Source organism: Haemaphysalis longicornis, unplaced genomic scaffold (genome assembly GCF_048455015.1).
Source record: "Haemaphysalis longicornis isolate Haplotype H1 unplaced genomic scaffold, Haemaphysalis longicornis Haplotype H1 scaffold_9, whole genome shotgun sequence".
Classification (NCBI taxonomy): Eukaryota; Metazoa; Arthropoda; class Arachnida; order Ixodida; family Ixodidae; genus Haemaphysalis; species Haemaphysalis longicornis.
Window position 1 is genome coordinate 7764162 of NW_027526460.1, and position 18642 is coordinate 7782803.

At 46.1% G+C, this 18642-nt stretch overlaps 1 protein-coding gene across 3 annotated transcripts in view; it reads left to right on the forward strand.

Annotated features, from left to right (window-relative positions):
- The window catches only part of LOC144151489 (molybdenum cofactor biosynthesis protein 1-like), a 37685-nt gene that overhangs the window by 13976 nt on the left and 5067 nt on the right, over positions 1-18642 (forward strand). The window contains exons 1-8 of one of the 3 annotated variants that reach the window (XM_077682555.1): positions 5228-5763; positions 5854-5938; positions 8059-8226; positions 9945-10037; positions 10104-10237; positions 10485-10556; positions 10643-10795; positions 13641-13751. In XM_077682555.1, the coding sequence (XP_077538681.1) occupies positions 5623-5763; positions 5854-5938; positions 8059-8226; positions 9945-10037; positions 10104-10237; positions 10485-10556; positions 10643-10795; positions 13641-13751 (957 nt within the window). In that variant the 5' untranslated portion in view covers positions 5228-5622. Of the gene's footprint in view, positions 1-5212; positions 5764-5853; positions 5939-8058; positions 8227-9944; positions 10038-10103; positions 10238-10484; positions 10557-10642; positions 10796-13640; positions 13752-18642 lie in introns of those variants that run through there. The other 2 variants (XM_077682556.1, XM_077682557.1) reach the window with 2 other exon arrangements.

Below are 18642 nucleotides of genomic sequence, written 5' to 3' on the forward strand. Positions count from 1 at the left end.
AGTTCATTTTGAGTTTTGAGTTTATTTTGAGTTTTGAGTCCATTTTGAGTATGAGTCCATTTTGAGTATGAGTCCATTTTGAGTATGAGTCCATTTTGAGTATGAGTTCACTTTGAGTATGAGTTCACTTTGAGTATGAGTACATTTTGAGTTTGAGTACATTTTGAGTTTTGAGTACATTTTGAGTTTTGAGTACATTTTGAGTTTTGAGTACATTTTGAGTTTTGAGTACATTTTGAGTTTTGATTACATTTTGAGTTTTGATTACATTTTGAGTTTTGAGTACATTTTGAGTTTTGAGTCCGAGTGAGTTTTGAGTCCGAGTGAGTTCTGAGTTTTGAGCTCAATGTGAGTTTGAGTTTGAGTGAGCGCAGATGTGCTGCTCAGCATTGAGTCTGAGTTTGAGTGATAGGTGATTCGAAAAAAAAAATTGTGAGTGAGTTTGAGTGAGCCGCGCCAACTTTGCCGAGGTATGGCCGTAGCTATACCAACGAACATGGGAAGATGCCTGATTTTTATCATTACCAAAAAACAGAATATTCAAGCAGAAACCACTGCCGTAATACTAGCAATCAGATGGGCTTCATTCGAGAACAAGGACTCCATAATTACCACTCACTCGATTAGGGCTATAAGAAACTTCATCTGCGGCATCGTCTCAAGGGATGCTGAAAAACTTCTTCCAAAAATTCTAAAACAAAAACACACACTTGTATATACTCCCGCCCTTCAGGGGCTAGAGGATAATGAGGAGAACGATCTTCTTGCGAGGAGTACCATACACCGAGCCGGTACATTCGTACGCCCTCCCTGCTTACTATCAGGGCACAGACTAATCAACATAGAGTTCACTGAAGATTAATGCCTACTCACCGAGACTATAAGGGCTGAAAAAGCGAAACATCTTAGAAAAATACAGACACGTACGTACTTACATAAGTTCAGACTCTCACTTATGTTCACAGAAAAGTATAATGAAGACTGCAAACAATGTCACCAGAAGGCCGATTTATTCCATACAGTTTGGGATTGCCCAATTACTCGGTACGAAAATAGCCACAAAACTTCATTAGAGCCTGGGAGGAAGCCCGGCCTGTCCAGCTCGGACCCTGCACAGCAGCTTGTGCTGCTTAGTAAGGCCAGGGCTGGCCACATAGCTTCTGGTGTCCTGGAATTTGGGTCCCACCCTTGATCTCCCCTCTTTCCCTTCCCCCTTTTGTAATATAAAGCTAACTACTACTACTAGTGCTACTACTACAACTGCTGCTGCTACTACTACTACTACTACGGCTGCTACTACTGCTGCTACTGCTACTACTACTACTACTACTACTACTATGCTGCATACAGAAGCTTCTAAGGGTGAAGGGATCGTGAAGAGAATGAAAGATGATCCAAGTTTTTAACAATGAAGCTTTGTAGCAAATCGTAATTTTTTGTTTCCGCAGTTAAAAATACCAAAAAATTGCCGAGCGCGCTCACGTGAGCGCGGGTCTTGCGGTGACCGCCCAGCAGTTAACAAAATCAAGAAAATGCGACGAGCTCGTGCTCGCGTGCCTCGCTGCGACCGCCCAGCGTCCCCTGCGCCCGTTTGTCAAGCAAGCATATATCGACTTAAAGAGATTGGCCAAGGTTGCGCTGACATCCCGGCAGTTAAAAAAACTAAGAAAATGCCGAGCCTCGCGCGGTCGCAGCGAGGCTCGGCGACCGGGGTCGCTGGGCGCGCCCAGCGACCCCGGTGCATGTTTGTCAAGCCAAGCATACCCAATTAGGGAGATTGGCCAAGATTGGCCAAGAAAAGCTCCAGCGTACGCCGTAATCGTGGCAACACTTGCTCGGAACGAGAAAGACACGTCATAGCGTACGCCCCTTCAAGGTGATGTCCAATGATCGTCACTGCCAAAAACATGAAAGCTCACACTTTAGCCCCAATTATGGAGTAAAGGCCGTTGCGACAGTGAAGGAGGAGACAGTGAAGGAGGAGCTTCGTGATGGTCGTGAAGTTTGCGTATAGCTTCGCTACCTTGAAGTCTTACGCATTAGTGTGAGCTTACTTCATTTTTTTTTACTTTTTATGTCCTACTCACCCGGTGTGCATTCTCGGCGGAGGCCCGAATTATGAGCAGCGTATCTTTCATTCGGTCTTTTGGGTACACCCATTCGTCCACGCTTCGGACTCGCTAAGGCCTGTGGTTATCACGGGTGTCTGCCAGTTCCGGCCAAGAGCAGAATATAGATAACCAATGGCCGGTGGTTCCCTGTAGCATTGGTGGCAGGGGTGTTGGTCGGGCGGAATTGGCAGGTTCTTGCTCTGCCTGCAGTACATGCAGCGTGCAATAGTGATAACGTAGCCGGTGCGTGTTTTGTCAAGGAGTACTCCTGGAATAGTGCGCGGAATCGGATGCGGAATCGGAGGGGGATGTGGCTCTTCCTCGCTCGTTTGTTTCAGTGTCACTTTTCCTGGTTTTGGCTCGCACTGAAGGCAAGATGCCGGTGGCTTCGAGGGGCGAGAGAGAAGACATCCCCAGCGAGTCCGTGCACCTCTTCATTGCCCACGTCACCGCTGTGGCCGGGAGTCCAGCTGATGCACTTCAACGTTGCAGCTGTGGCTTGATGACTTGCTCCACCCTGACGATGTATCAATTTTCGTTTAGGTTGGCACCTTGGTGCCTTTGAAGCTGCCAGTGCATAGCCTTGAGTGCTCCTTAAGGGGCTGACGTAATTATACCGTTTTTATTCTAAGTAGGATGTCTTCTAATGCTAGTTCAATTGTAGAGGTCGCTTCGGTCGTAATGGAACGTATATAGGGGCCAGTGGCGGTCACTGTGATTAAGCGTCGATACATATGAAGACCTTTTACGTTTTTATGATGGAGGCGAAAAGCAAGAACGCCCGTGTATTTGAGATTTTGGCGCACGTTAAAGGTGTTGTGCCACCAAATTTTAAGTCTGTAAGAAGCCTGCTGTAGGCTTCCTCTGCATGCAACGACCCTCAACACGAAGTGCTGGGTACAGCAAGCGCTTAATATATATTTTAATTCGCTTCTAAAAATTACCTAAATGCTCTTCTGGAAATCGGGACCCATCGCTAGCGCCACTAACCATGACGTCAGTGAATTGCCAGCGCAGCAAAGTTTGTGACGTCATACAACGCTAGCGACTCGAGCGACGTGAACGTGAACTCCAGTTACCACAGTTTGTTTGGTCGCTTGGTCGTATCGACACACTATACCGATACGACGGCGACGACGACGCGACGCCGACGAGCCGCCAAAACATCGGCCAACTGCCGATTTGCCAGACCGCGTTGTCACACCACGCCGACGGCGACACAAACACGTCGGCCGATGGAAAGTCGCCGTAGTGTGACTGACTCGCCGACCGAAGACGCGAACAAAACCGGTCGCCTGACTGGTCGCACGACGCGTCGTCAATCGACCGAGAAGCGAAAACTGCGCCCCGACAACATTCGTGCCGCAATGAACGCGGCTCTATTTTGTTAGTTTCTGGAGGGTAATAAACTCAGTAAGTTCCATGAAGCCCATACAACTCAACACTAGCGCTAATGCGATCCGTATTTTGGCGTTCGACGCTTCGGCCGTGCTCTTCGGCGACGCCGCTACCCCGGAATGCGTGTGCGATCGGCTCGCCTGTAGAAAATATAAGGTCAGTTTCGTGCAGAAGAACAGTTACGTAGGGTAATTTGGGTAATAAGAGATCAGTATCGGCAAAGGTTTTTAACGTAAAACGTAAAACCAAAGTACGGCAAGCACTATCCCTTCAGTGCAAAATCGCAGTCGCAGCCGGGCACACTTATTTTTGCGAGCGCTTTCGCAGAAGAGCAGAGTTGATGGCGATAAGCTGTCGCGGGGGCTTCGCGGAACCTTGCTGCGCAAGCGCTATTTAAAAAATGTGAGTTTGCAAGCCAGGAATTCTGTAAACTAGCTAGTAAACACCGACGTACGACTCCAAGGATGGGCCTCCATCTAGTACACCGGCTATATCGCAGAGTGGAATCGTTTGTTCGCTGGCTCAGTGGTCTCGCTCGTTCCGCCCATCCGGTCAACGTTGCCGGTTCGATTCGCGGCGGGGGCAGCTTTTTTTTTTTTTTTTTTGAGCGTTTTTTTAGCATTTTTATGGTTTGCAAATCCATGGTTTTCATTTGTCTGCATCCGAGGATGCAGACAAAGAATCCGCGTCGGAGCTGTCGCGGCTTGACGTGACGAGTCGGCGTGTTTACTTCCGTGGTGAAGCACGTATGTGGGGGAGCAGACGCCGCAGTAAAGTCGCAACGTACCGCAGCGCCGCATGGTAGACACGCGTGGCAGAGCGTCCGCGCAACCATAGCCTCCTATATAACCTACTGAAGGAGGCTATGGCGCAACGCTGTGACGTCACTGCTTGAATCGGCGCCCAGAAACCGAAACCGAATCCTGTTCACATGAATCGTGCGATAATAAATTCTTTACTCAGAATATGTGCATGTGAGAGCATGTATCATGCTTTCTAATGAAATATAAAACGTTTGCAACAAAGAATGCACAAGCAACAAATTTGGTGGCACAACACCTTTAAAGATCCTCAGGTGGTCAAAATTAATCCGGAGCTCTCCGCTATGGCGCGTCTCATAACCTGTGTAGTTTCGACGTTTCAATGAAAAAGACTTTTGGCACTGTGAAAAGCCGATTGAGCGGCGCGATATTTTGTATTTTTGGCTAGTCACCGGGATCCCAAAGCAAAGCCAAAATTGAATCTTGAAAGCGATCCGGATTCTGTTAAAAAAATTCGGCCACCTTCGCGATCGAGATGCGAAGACTGAGAGAACAGCGGAGCTGGTGGTCTTCACTAGCTTTCACTTGGCTTTGCTTAGATCTGCCCCTTTCTTAGGAGCAAAATGGTTAAAAGCCGAAGCTTTCTTCAAGCAAACTGAGTTAATAAAAGCTCACAATCCAACCTTCTAAAGTACAAAATCCAAACTGCCAAAGTCTGAAGCACAACCCTGGCTTCGGACTTTGCGGCGCTACGAATCCAAAGGAACTGCTGTGCGCCCCGGATGTGATTATAACGCATTCGGATAGACGCCTTTTTCATAACGCGGGGGACGCAACCCAGGTTTGATTCCGACCGCGAGAAACGTTCCAGAACCTGCTCGCGGGCTTCTTGCCTTCTCGCCTCTTTCCGCCATATTTCTTGGCCTGGCATTTTCCCCTTCTCTATTTCGCCGAACGGAATTTTCTGGCAATGATCCGCACCGGCTGATGAAACCTTAAACAGCTCCGCAGTTAATAAACTGTGAAAACTAGCAGGCGTAATTGTCAGTCATAACTGCTCAGCACAAATTCAAACTGCGCGCGCCGATTTTCCGGGGGGTTAAGCAGCGTTCATAACGGCAGCCAACCTGGGTAGTGCAGTGCATCCGTGACCGCACGGAGCGATCAGCTGTTTTGGCTCGCCCGTGTTAACTACAAATCGCCTACGTCCTGCGGACGCTGTAATGCTCAAGCTATGCGTGTGCACAGCTGTTGCACAAATACTTCACGATGACCCCGACGGCCGGTGGTGGGGGCGAAAGGATATCGCGTCCGGAGGTTACAGCAGTTACAGTTGAGCGCTTGAACGGATCATGCAGTCGGCCCGATTTTTGCGCCGTACGTCCCCAGTTCTCCGTGGCTCCTACGCCCAACGACCAGTGCAACAGCACAGCACGTTTGTACCCGCTGCTCGCAGTGCTAATGAGCACGCAGGTCACGCGAGCAACAACGAGGCAAGTACCCAACGCCTGTGCGTTGCGCAACGATCGGTAGGAGTTGTCGTTCGACACTTTTTCACTGGGCTGTGTTCCCCCCCGTTGCAGGATGCCGTCCGTGGTTTGGTGGACAGCTTTGGGAGGAAGCACTCCTACCTGAGGATCTCTCTGACGGAAAAGTGCAGCCTCAGGTGTAAGCTTTGTTCACTCGGGCTTTTGTCTCGCGTTTGATTCGTGTTTATCTGTGGCTAACGGTAGGAAGAACAAGAATCAACGTTAACGCTGTGGAGCTACTAAAAGTACACCTTTTCATTACGTTCATATCCCCCCATGCTTTTCTCATATAAGCAGGCGTTTCTAAGCAGGCGTTCCTCTTTTGAGGAGGCAAAGCTACAACCAATTTAAATGGCACTTACAAGATACTAAAAGCCTGTTTCTTTTCGAAGTTAAAAATAAATGTTCTGAAATCTCCAACCCATTTTTTGAGCGCTGTGTTGCAAGGCCAGTGTACAGGTGCTCCAAAAGGTCAACGGAGCACACGAGCTGTGGCTGGAGCGCGCAAGACTGCATGCCAGCGTGATCTATGAATAGACGCGCCGCAGATAGCGAGCGTGCATGGGCACGTCCGGTCCGGCTGGCCTCGATACTATGACGCTCGCCTTATCGCCGGCTCAAGCGAAGCTGCACCGCCTCATTGCCAGGGGCGCTTCCAATGCTTTATGCACGAATCTGTTTGCCCGCTTCGGGGATGAAACTGATCTTCAGCGGCGTATGGGGTTCCATTTAGTAGTAACGCTACCAGCATCCCTGCATGGTTGGAGATTATCCCGGCGGCAAGTTAGTTGTGCCATGTTTCAACGCTCGTGAATCACTCGGCAGCTGCGGCCATAACCATGCTTGGCTCAAGGAGACGCATAGAGAATGAATAAACACAAACAGTTCATGCATGTATTGGCCGCATTGCTTCTATGGTTTTAATGGGAGCTCAAAAAAATTGAGTAGGTGAGCCTATCGGAGGCCAGCTGGTTTAAAACAAATCGGCTTTATTACACAAACTTCAGTAAATGATGTTGGAAAAGAAGGGTATCCCTGCTTGACACGTTAGCATTGGAAGCGTCCCTGGAGAGCAGGTATGGCAGCAGCGTGGCTTCGCTTGAGTCGGCGATAAGGCGAGCGTCATAGTATCGATTGATTGATTGATTATGGGGTTTTAACGCGCCGACGCAACGCAGGCGATGAGGCGCGCCGTAGTGGAGGGCTCCGGATTAATTTTGGCCACCTGGGGATCTTTAACGTGCGCCGAAATCTCGTACACACGGGCGTTTTTGCTTTTCGCCTCCATCAGAAAAGCGGCCGCCGCGGCCGGGAATCGAACCTGCGACCTCGTGCTCAGCAGTCATAGTATCGAGATGAGCCAGCCGGATGTGCCCGCACACTCTCGCTATCTGCGGCCCATCTATTCATAGATCGCGCTGGCATGCAGTTTTGTCCGCTCCGGCCACCGCTCTCCCGCTCCGTTTTACTTTTGAAGCACCTGTACATCACTGAACAGTTTAATACAACTTCGTTTAATTTGAAAGAACTAGGATTCATTATCTCACTCAGCTCCATTACAGCCCCAAACGATGTTTTTTTTTTTTTTAACGAAAAAAAAAAGCTAGAAGTATTTAAAAAAAACTTTCAAATTTTGCGCTACAGTGACGTGTTTTGAGAAAGAATGACGTCATACGGGCCAACAATAAAACATAATTTTCAGTGCGTTAACTGCACATTCAAGTAATGTGGTCAAATGGAACTAGAGGCCCCATTACAGATGTCCAGTCATGTGTCGTCGCGACAGGTCAGTTAGGCAGCCGCCAATCGCACAAACAAGGTTCCGTGACATCATAGAAAAGTTGCGGGAAATTGGCTAGGGGGTCGCAACTGCTTCACACGTTTTCTCTAATATCTCCGTTATTTGTTCGAAGATTGTGAGGATATTGGTATCATTGTTATCGGGACTAAGCAGTCTTTCTAATAAACCCAACTTGTATTTTGTCTTCGTGGCTCCTTAAAGCAAACACTAATCATCTGAAAGATATGTCTGTAGAAGCCTACACAAATATCTCTGGGCAGCTCTTTCACAATTAAAGACTTCACTGAGCTCCTCCTTAATTGAGAGACTCCACCTCGATAGAGGCTCGTCTCCCACAAAACACTGTTTGGAACAGCTTCACGGCCAAACTCTAGATACACAGCCGTACAATGACTCGAGCATTAATCTAGTAATGTAACGAACATTGGGTATCAACAGTTGTTTATTTGTGATTGCAGGTGTATACTGCATGCCTGAGGAAGGTGTACCACTGACTCCAAGTGAAAAATTGCTCACATCTGATGAAATAGTACACTTGGCTACTTTGTTTGCCACCTTCGGTGTGGACAAAATTCGCCTGACAGGTGGTGAACCTCTTGTCCGAAAGGATGCAGTCGACATCATTGGCAAGTTTTTTCAATTGAACCCAATTGTGCGCAGTATCCATCAGCGAAGTTTTTACTCATGTTTATGTTTTTATGTGCTTTCAGTGATGAAATCTTCGGAAGCACTGAACTCCCTAAAAAGTTTTTGCAAATTTCCCTCTAATTCACAAAAGATTTCCTAGCAGATAATTCAAGCAAAGTTCCCACAGTTCGCAAAAACTGCTGAATGCATACGCTGCACCAACTTCAATAGGAGCCCAAGTGCTCATTAGCTCATGCAATCGTTGCCAGTTCTTTTACAGTTCTTATTAACAACATGGTTGCAACAAAATTATGCCTCAAACTGCAGTAAATGCTTACCTGCATGAAGGCAGCCTTCAGAGTTTTTTTATGGTTCTTACAATGTGGGTGCACTTCGTTGAGCCACGTTTATGACAGTAGCACTCAAGTCTAGCATGACGTAATTGCTGAGGCGTCAGAAGCAAGAATAGTCCTGTATCATAATGCAGCTAACAATATAAAAGACCATGTTTTTGCTTTGTTTTTATTTTCATCGTTGTCATCATCATCCTACAGAAATGCAAACACTTCGATGCTGCACTGTCTGACTCCAATTTTTGCTCTTGAATTTTTCTTATTTCTTTATAAAGTTATCTGTCTTCCTCCACTTTTAGACCTGTCTCTAAGTGACCACTCTGTTACCCCACATGGGAACTTTACCACATGAGAAAGTTTTTATGATTTTAACTGTGAATGAATTCATTAAATGCTATTGAAATACTACATAATAAACTCCAAGGGGTTGTAAATAGTTAAGTATTAGTGTTAACGGGAGATCCTAAATGCAGAATGCATAGAAAACATTTTCAAGTTTAAGCCTGTTCAGCTTGGGCAATCGCTTGGAATACCTGAGTGCAATATGTCAGCGTGTGACTGTACTAAGTTTTCGAAACAAAAAAAAAGAAGAGTGCTTTACCATAGGCATATTATGCTGACTTATTGTGCTTTAACACATTCACTGCAGCGTGGGTCAGCGGTGGGTCATGGCCTGTGCTCCTCCTACACGGCAGCAAAGTTGCGAGCCTGCATCTGCTTGCGGATGCAGTAAATTTATCACCTGTGAACGCAGAGATACGGTTCGTGTTTCATGAGGTTATAAATAGCCAGAAGAGTACGTTTCTGGTGTTAAATGCTGACCCACCCGTGACCCACGGCGCACTCAGGGAGAACATTTTCATGCTGCGTGCAATGTGACTCACTGGTGACCCACGCTCGAGAACACGCCACCGAGGTTTGAAAATGCAACCAATATATGTGTATATATTTATTGCATTGTATGTGGGGCGGCGCTATGTTTTCAAGGAGCGGAGTGGCGGCCTATTTCTCTGTTGTGTTCGTATCGTGTATCTTTCGGCTTTGTATCTTTGTATCTTATATAGCTCTTTGTAGCGCTGCATCTTATAGCTTTGTATCTTTCAAATAGAGGTGCCAAACACCAGCCAGAAAGGTAGCAGCGCCACCTTTTTTTGAGCAAATGAAACAGGCATAGGTGTGTGACCCACTGGTGGGTCACGCTGCTTTTGGGAGATATGCCGAATGGCCCACTGGTGCGTCACTCCTCAAGTAAAATGATACTTTAAGAAAGCACGCCGCAGTGAATGTGTTAAATAATTGACACTACTTGAGCCAATCTGATAGCAACTTGTAAAAGGTGTTTGCCTTATTTTCATCTTTTTCAGGACGCCTGTCGTTGATTCCTCAGCTTAGGGTGCTGGGCATTACAACAAACGGGTTGGTGCTATCAAAGAAACTTCCTGAGTTGAAAAAGGCAGGTAATAGTGCTGCTGCTTCATAAAGACAGACTGTTTCTTCTATGAAATTTGCTCCCTTCTGTGCAGGTCTGACTCACATCAACATCAGCCTCGACACCTTGGTGCCTGAAAAATTCGAATTTCTGGCACGACGCAGAGGCTGGAACGTCGTGCGCAAAAGCATTGATGATGCCTTAACAGGTGGCTTCGATTCAGTCAAGGTAACGGACCCTTTACTGTTAACCCAGTTTTAAGCACCATTACGAGAAAAGCATTTGAGGTAACGAACGAGGTTAAAGTTCTGGGGCAGGACTTGGCTGCTGTCACAGCATCCCAAATTGGGCATGCCGGTTTATCAGAAAAAGCATTGTTGCATGAAATTCAGCTGTGTGAGATTAATTTGGTTTTGAGCTTGGATTGGGCACTAACTCATGACAATCCCCTTCAACGTGTTCTGTCCACACCCAGGTGAACTGCGTCGTGATGAAAGGAATCAATGACGACGAACTGGTGGATTTTGTGAGATTAACAGAATCCAATGTAAGTGGCGCGAATGCAGCTGAAGATATCTCTGGCCTGGGCATTGCCGGAGGCAGACGGGTGTCATAACAGCATTTCTGTTTCAGGATATTGAGGTGCGCTTCATTGAGTACATGCCCTTCGACGGAAACAAGTGGAGTAAGAAGAAGCTCGTGCCCTTTGAGCAAATGTTGTCAGCCATCAGAAAACAGTGCCCTGAGCTGGAACGAGGCCAGGATGATGCAAACCATACCTCGAAGGTACCCTGAACTGAGAGGCCCATAACTTATGCCACCACTTTGGCTTGCATGCACTAACTGAGCTGCTTTCCAGTGTTCGAGGAATGTATGCACAAGCGATTTTGCTGCATTATTGCCAACAGAAACGGCAATTTGAACCATTTTGTGCCATTTGTTTCGAGCGTGAGAGAAGTTTGCACGTTCCCAAAATTTTGGTGGAAAAAAATCTTGTGGTATATTTTTGTACACAAAAATCAAATAAAAATAGCCAAGTGGTCACAAAAAAACACTTTGCTGTATTAAAAGCAAATTGAACTTTTTCTTTACGAGTACTGCATATATACCCTCCTAGTTAGGTTTCTCATCCTGTTAAAGTTAATATGACAGTGTTGCAGCAGTGTGTATAGAGCTGAACTAGCCACAAACGAAATTTTGTAACAAGGAACCTCGCCCTTACACCACTCTGTTTGAATTTGAACGATAAAGATGTGGAACCATTGGGTAGATGGCAGTTGCTGAGCCAGTTGTCCTGCACAGTCGTCACCTTTTCCTTCATTATTTCTGACACATAGCGTTAAGGGCCCCATGTCACAGAAAGGTTTGCAGCGGCATTCATTGTGAGTGAAAAGTCCCGTATGCTACCTTGCGCTGCCCACTGCTGCCGCTGGAATCCCACCTTACTAATCACTACTATAAATCACTAATAAAATGTTAATCATCTCTTGTACACGGCTGGCATGCTTTGGTTCCCTTCTGGTCTTCAATAGGTTTTTGTACGTCTTTGTGTCAACGCTGGGGTCATTCAGCGTCAGTTTCTAATGAGACAGATAAGGCTTTAAACTTGATAAATAAATTCAAACTAATGTGGCTTTGTGCGGGATTTTAACCTGGACCTCCTGAGCAAGGGAAGGGAAGAAAGGGAAGAAAAAGACAGAAACACAATGTAGCAGTAAAGAAGACTTTGATAATCGCTTTGTTTTCACTTTCAAACCATGTAAGCAGTCTTCAGTGCCCAAAGAATTTTCCTTCGGTTTTTATAACTTTCCAATAGCACGCTGTATTTACATTCATGGTTTTCAGTTTGTGTCTGCTTAACAAAGCCCTCAAGCAAAATTTTACATCCAATGCAGTACTAAAAACGGTTCAGTACTGTTTTGAAAGAATCAGTCTGCATGGCCGGGACACCAGCACATACAACAGGAGTGCAGGGCAACCAACCAGTACATAACGTTGCCCGGGAGTGTGTTCAAAATCCTCCCTTGTTCCCCCCGGTCATCACAGAGTGCGCTGCGTCCGCCCAAGCAGACGTACCCACTACCCACTGGCAACAAGAGTACCGAAGATTCAAACAACTCAGCAGACAATGATTGGGTGAAGTTTCCCCGCCTAGTTTTTTTACACCTTTCAAGATGTTATCGAGGCTAGAAGTCTTCGCCAACAAGGTGTATGCGGATGTGGCTTACACACCGGACAGAATTTCTAAATGGATGAGGAATCAGGCTGTGGTGCCTAAATGTACCTTCTGTGCAGCATAGGCCACCCCCAATCTCTTCCATCTAATTTGGTCTTGTTCAGAATTCTCAACTGGCAGAGAGCAACTCCTAGAGTCTCGGGCAGCCCCGCAATCCTTAACAACTTGCAGCCTAGAGGCGATCCACGCACTTTTGAAAGGGTTGCAAACTTTGCTGTAAAAAAAATTAATGCTGTTCCACTCAGCGTGAAAGCTGGCAGAAGTGCAGAGAAAGTGATTCACCATAATGGGCTGTAGCACTGTTATCCACTCTCTGCTACCACCCAAAGCGATTCAAATTTCCCACTTCGTGCGCCCCCTGCCTTAAACAGCGCCAGCGGGAGCCCTGTTCTTTTCGCGCTTGCTTTTTCTCCCACATGTGCCGGCGTTGCACTGCCACTTTTTTTCACTTACTATCGCAAGAACCAGCCCAACGAGCATTCCGAACTAAATGAATGCGGGTGCTGCCGGTTAATTACATATATTTTGCGTCAAATGTACCTGCAGTTTCTTTTGCACTAAACAATGGGGAGATGTATGACAAGTGCCAGCGTTTCACGAGTTTCAAATGGTTATGGCTATTTAAACCGCTTGGTTTTCGAAGCCTCTGCGGGGCGCCCTACAATGGAACACCATGCTCAACTTGGGTCAATTATCGCGGCACCGCCTGATTCTGGCAGTCGTTTGACATCGATTGTTACAGCGAGCTACGGCGACAAGGCGAGCCCCTAAAGTGCTCTGCACTTATAATGGCCTGTACAGAGTTGTATGGTGGCTGAATGACCCACACCCTTTTTCAAGTGTTCATGCATGCGACTGTACCCGTGTGAACCTTCCTGACAGGGCTCCACATATCAACGACCAGTGTCTATCTCAACACTCAAACTGTGCCTGCAGCTAACCGGAACAGGAACTCTAAACGATTGCTACATCATGTAACCATTATTTGTAACGTGTGGCTTTCCATTTTCCCTTTTCCTTTTCCCCCTAGTCCACGCCAGGGCCTCAGTCCTCTTCCTAAATAAAGGTCATTCATTCATTCATTTGGCTGGCATTGAACTCAAAGCTTTGGTTAAATACTGGTGTTAATTCTACACTATGTGCTTTATGTTTACAAATTTACATTACGTTATCTGTGTTGTTATTCATTATGCTGCATACGTGACGTTATATATTAACATGTTACCGCTTGTGGTAAGTCAAAAAAGTATTTGGCTGCACAAGGGGCTTATGAAGACTTAAACAAGGATTGCACTCAGAATAACTCCATTTCCGGGTCTGTCTTGATAGCAAGCTGCCTGGCTTGTTTTGGCTAGTCTAGCACGTCAGCTCTTTCTGTTGCTCTCTGTCCGACAGGTTTTCCGGGTGCCTGGATGGGCTGGGCGCATCGGCTTCATCACCTCCATGACGGAGCATTTTTGTGGAACGTGCAATCGCCTTCGGATCACAGCGGACGGAAACCTCAAGGTTCGCTCCAATTTAGAATGTGGCACAAGGTGTCAAACAAAAATTCTGCAGAAATTCAGAGAATTATCTAATAATGCGTAGCATTCTTATGCCACCTGTCTTGAGTGAGTTTTTTCCAGGCAAATTCTTGTTTTTCTAAATACTGTCCAACCAATTATCTCCAATTACGCTATTATAACGATTACAGGTGAAACTTTCCCGAAATCTTCCATATTGTGGAAATGCCATACATTATACGTTTTTTCATTTTCCGTAATTCTTTCATATTTTTCTTATTTTTTAGTTTTTCAAAATTTCGCCCAACCAATTATCTCAATTTAGGTTACTATAAGGATTACATTTAGAACTTCCGCAAAATCTGCATTATTGTGGAAGTGCTGGGCGTTACATGGTTTGCCATTCTCCATAATTATTTTACATTTCTCTTATTTTTTTGTTTTTCTGAATTTCGTTCAACCAATTATCTCCATTTATGCTATTTTAATGATTACAGGTGGAACTTTCACAAAATCTGCATTGTTGTTGAAATGCCATGCAGTATACGTTTTGACGTTTTCCGTAATTCTTTAATATTTTTGTTATTTTTTTAGTTTTTCAAAATTTCATTTGCCCACCTAGCTCCATTTATGTTATTGTAACGACTACATTTAGAACTTTTGCGGTCCTGCATTATTGTGGAAATGCAGGGCGTTACACGGTTTGCCATTTCCCATAATTATTTTGATTTCTTTATCTTTTTATTTTTTCAAAATTTCGTTCAACCAATTACAGTAATCCCTCGTTATAACGAAGTCATCGGGACGGCCAAAAATTTCGTTATAAGCAGTGTTTCGATATAAGCAACAACTCGAGAAAAGCTAAAGCATTTGAGCTTTAATTGTGCCACAGCTGCGAGGAATCAAAACGCAATGCATTCCGTGAAGCAAAACTTTATTAAGGTGCGAAAAATGCAGTGAGCTTTGGTTGTTTCAAGTTCTTGCTGGGCACGGGCAACCCCTGCTCCAATTTGGCCAAGCATTGCATGACGCTGCGGTCGCTGCACATAAAGTGGCAGTGGCAATGGCCACTTTTATAAAGGGGTGTGCGGGCGTCACGGAACGCTACGAGAGTTCCGCGTTGGAAAGCGCCGCAAAAGCAGTGGCTCGTGTTTGAGGTTGTATTTGTTGAGCCAAAAAACGATTAACCGCTCATTGTGGGTACACAGTGCAATCATGAAAGCCGACCGGTTTTACACGAGGGGCTTTGCATGATGACTGGGCAATTTTTCCCCGAGCTGCACAGCCGTTAAGTTTGTGACACAAGAGTTTTTTGGCGCCCGATTGTCGGCACTGCTGATTCTATGGTACGAGTGTCGGTGTTCGCGCGTCCACGCCATTGACCAATGTCCAGGAACAAAATTCAATGGCCCTACCATGCATTTGGACCGTTTACCTAAAATTGGATGGGGCGAACCGAGCATGATCTGCTCGAGAAAATCGCCCGGGAAACGCCAGCTTGCGTTGACCCGCCATGTTGACAGCCTGACTCGCCGCTTAGTCGCCGCGGCTCGGCGACGCGACTGCTCGGCACTTCGCTCTAAGCGGGTCAAGCTCTTCGTGCTTTTCGAGTAATGCGGCTAAAATGCATGTGTTTGGATTGGGACCAGGAGAAATTTTGAATAAAGCGATATTTTGGTTAAAGCGATTTCGTTATAACGAGAGACTACTTTATCTCCATTCACGAAATAACGATTACAGGTGAAACTTTCGCGAAACCTACATTATTGTGGAAATGCCATGTGGTATACGTTTTGACATTTTCCATAATTTTTTATATTCTTATTTTTTTAGTTTTTTCAAAATTTCACTCGACCAATTACTATCTCCATTTACGTTATTCTAACGATGAATTTGGAACTTTCGCGAAATCTGTATTTTTGTGGAAGTGCAGGGAATTACACGCTCCTGGCTGTGGGGGTACTTGACGAGTCAGCAAAGAATGCTACGCATTAATATATTAAAATAGACAGCACAACTTAGCCATTAATTTTTTTTTTCTACAGCTTGAGTATTAGGGGTGTGCTAATGAAAGGGGCAACCTTTTAATAAAGCATTCAGAGAGCCGTTCATTATGTAATGATATTTACTGATAATATGGCCATGTTGCAGTGCTCGTCCGAAGGCGCACTGCATACCATAGTTTTAAGAACGGCTGTACTCTTTCCATCAGAATAACTCTTTGCGCACAGGTTCGAAAGTGGGATGTGGTTTACTTTCATTGAGCCAATTTCTAAGGGCATATTTAAAGCTTTGTTCAGCTTGGCTAAGGTTTGGCTTACCTGAAGTTCAGCTCTGGAGTATATTACAGAGTATATGTAGAGTATAGCATATACTACAAGTAGATTACAGAGTTGGTCTCGAGTGCCCTGCGTAGTGCACTGCGAAGGGCGCAGTAGCAGTAGTGTGCTAAATGCTGTTAAGGAAACGTGTTTGACTTGCTTTGACAAGGATCATTTACAGTCGAATCCCGCTACAACAAACTCCGCTTCAGCGTAAATTTCTGCTTCAACAAAATATTCCCAGTTCTGCATCAGCTAGCCATAAAGTCAATGCAGCGAAGTCCTTTCCACAGTGAATTATTTGTCAGGCTTGTTTTTGCATTAATGAAATTTTTTGCTCAGTGGGGCAGGGCTTGAACATTTATTCTACGATAAAATAAGCATAACGCCAGCTTTCTGTAACTTATATATTCAGAGTGCTTAGTTTCACTAAAAAAAAATGAAAGCCGTTCCATTCAATGTGAAAGCTGGTTGAAGTGCGAAGAAGTGATTCGTCATAATGGGCTGTACCGCCGTTATCCACTTACTGCTACCACCCCATCCAATGCAAATTTCCCGCCTTCGCAGTGCTCGCGCGATCCTTGCCTGAAACTGTGCCAGCGGGAGTTCTGTTGTCTTTGTGCTTTTCTCCCCGCACGTGCAGGCGTTGCACTGCCTCATTTTGCATTTACTATCGTAAAAACCAACCCAACGGGTGTCCTTAACTAAAGGAATGCAGGCGCTGCTGGTATATTTTTCCTCAAATGTACCTATAGTTTTCTTTGCACTAAACAACGGGAAGATGTACAACAAGCGCCAGCGTTTCAGGAGTTTCGAACGCTTATGACTATATAAACCGCTTGGCTTTCGAAGCCTCTGGGGTAAGACGCCGCGAACAACAGCGTTACTCCGGGATGCCGCCTTGGTGCTCTATATACTTGGGTTTAGCGAGAGAGCTAGGACGACAAGGCGAGTGCCTAAAGTGCTCTCCACTTAAAACATGCGCCCACACCACCAAGAACAAGAGCAACCTCGTAGATGGACACCATTGTTGGGAAGTGATTAAGATGTGGCAGGGAGTCTTTACACGAGGCGTCTTTACACGATGCCCTACAGTGTGGGAACGCGACCTTAGCGCGGTCCCTTTCGTTTGGCTTCGCCGCACTGCTTGCTCCCCGGAAATTTGCTTGGCGAGATGTCGGCGAGGGGGATCTACCTCCTCGCCGAAGGAGTGCCATGTGGCCGGTGAGAGCGCGCGGGATGCAAGTGGTGGGAAGTTGGAGCTCGGGAAGCGAGGCGGCAGGACGCGCCTGGCGACCTCCTTGCTTCGAGGATCGGGCAAAAAGGAGGGCGACAATGGCTGCCATCGGCGTCCCAGCGAGGCAAGCGCGAGCGCAGTGAGGCGCCCCAGAGATGACTGTTGTCGCAATGAGTCAAACCTCTCGATTCCCTTAAATTGCCCGGGCGAGGAACTAGATCCTCGCCGTCAACCAGCTAGCCTGCATGCTCTTTGTATGTTTATTATTCAGTAATAAATGTCAATGAACGAAAACACTTGTCGCTTCCTTTGTTCCATCGAGCCACGGCCTGCTGCGGCTGGTGCGGTACAGCGCGCAGCCGCGGGGTGGGAAATAGCTTGCTTGATGGGCGAAACGAGAAGACAAAGGCTGATTAGTCTCTCTCGTCGCCGGCTTTGGTATTACCTATATGGGGGAAGTAACCAACCTACTTTACCCCTATAAATCCCACAACAGCTAATCCGTATCCAGCTGAAATCAAGGTGAATGAGTGCTGGTGGTGCTGTGCAGTGATGTATGCATCCTGAGCAGTTGTCGTTGCAGTTATTCTACTGTTCTTCAAAATCTTTTCTAAAGCAAAAGTAATGCCTCCCTGTTTAGGCTTGGAACCGCATCATACTAACCTTTACCGCGAGCACGCGCTCGCGATAAAGGGAAGCACGCTCTTTGCCTTCCTAGGTCAGATGTCTCGGTGCCCAGTCAGGCGATGAGATAATAGGCATGTTCCTACCACAAGCAAGAGGGGGCTTCGGATGACCTTGCAGCTATCTGCAAATAATCAGCTCGGTAGATGTGCCTTGTTGCACGGCAATGTATTGTGACTGCGTTTCTTCTCCCGGTAATGTGCTTTTTATGTGCGGGTAAAAAACTGTTTGATAATTATTGGTACGTTTGTTATACAAATAAGCACGACGTAGTTGGCATCGCTCCTTTTTTTTAAAGATCGCTTTGTGGAATCTATGATGCGGATAATGTAAGGAGGAACTTTTCTTACCCTTTTGTGGTATGTTGGGGCATATTTCACCACAATGAATTTCCGCTTCAACGAAATCTTTTGCACATCCTGTCAGTTTCGTTGTAGCGGGATTTGACTGTAGTGCTTTTCCAGCAGAGCAATCATACGGCCTTTCTGACCAGCCTTTGTGAAGATTTCTGGTTCCGAAGCCTTGTTGGGAAGATCGGTATTTTATCTTCAATAACTTCATCACACTACGATTCCCTCACCTGTCATTGATTGTATATGTTGTGCGATTTTTTCTGTTTTGGTCTCAACTACCCTTCTCCCCACTTTCTTTCT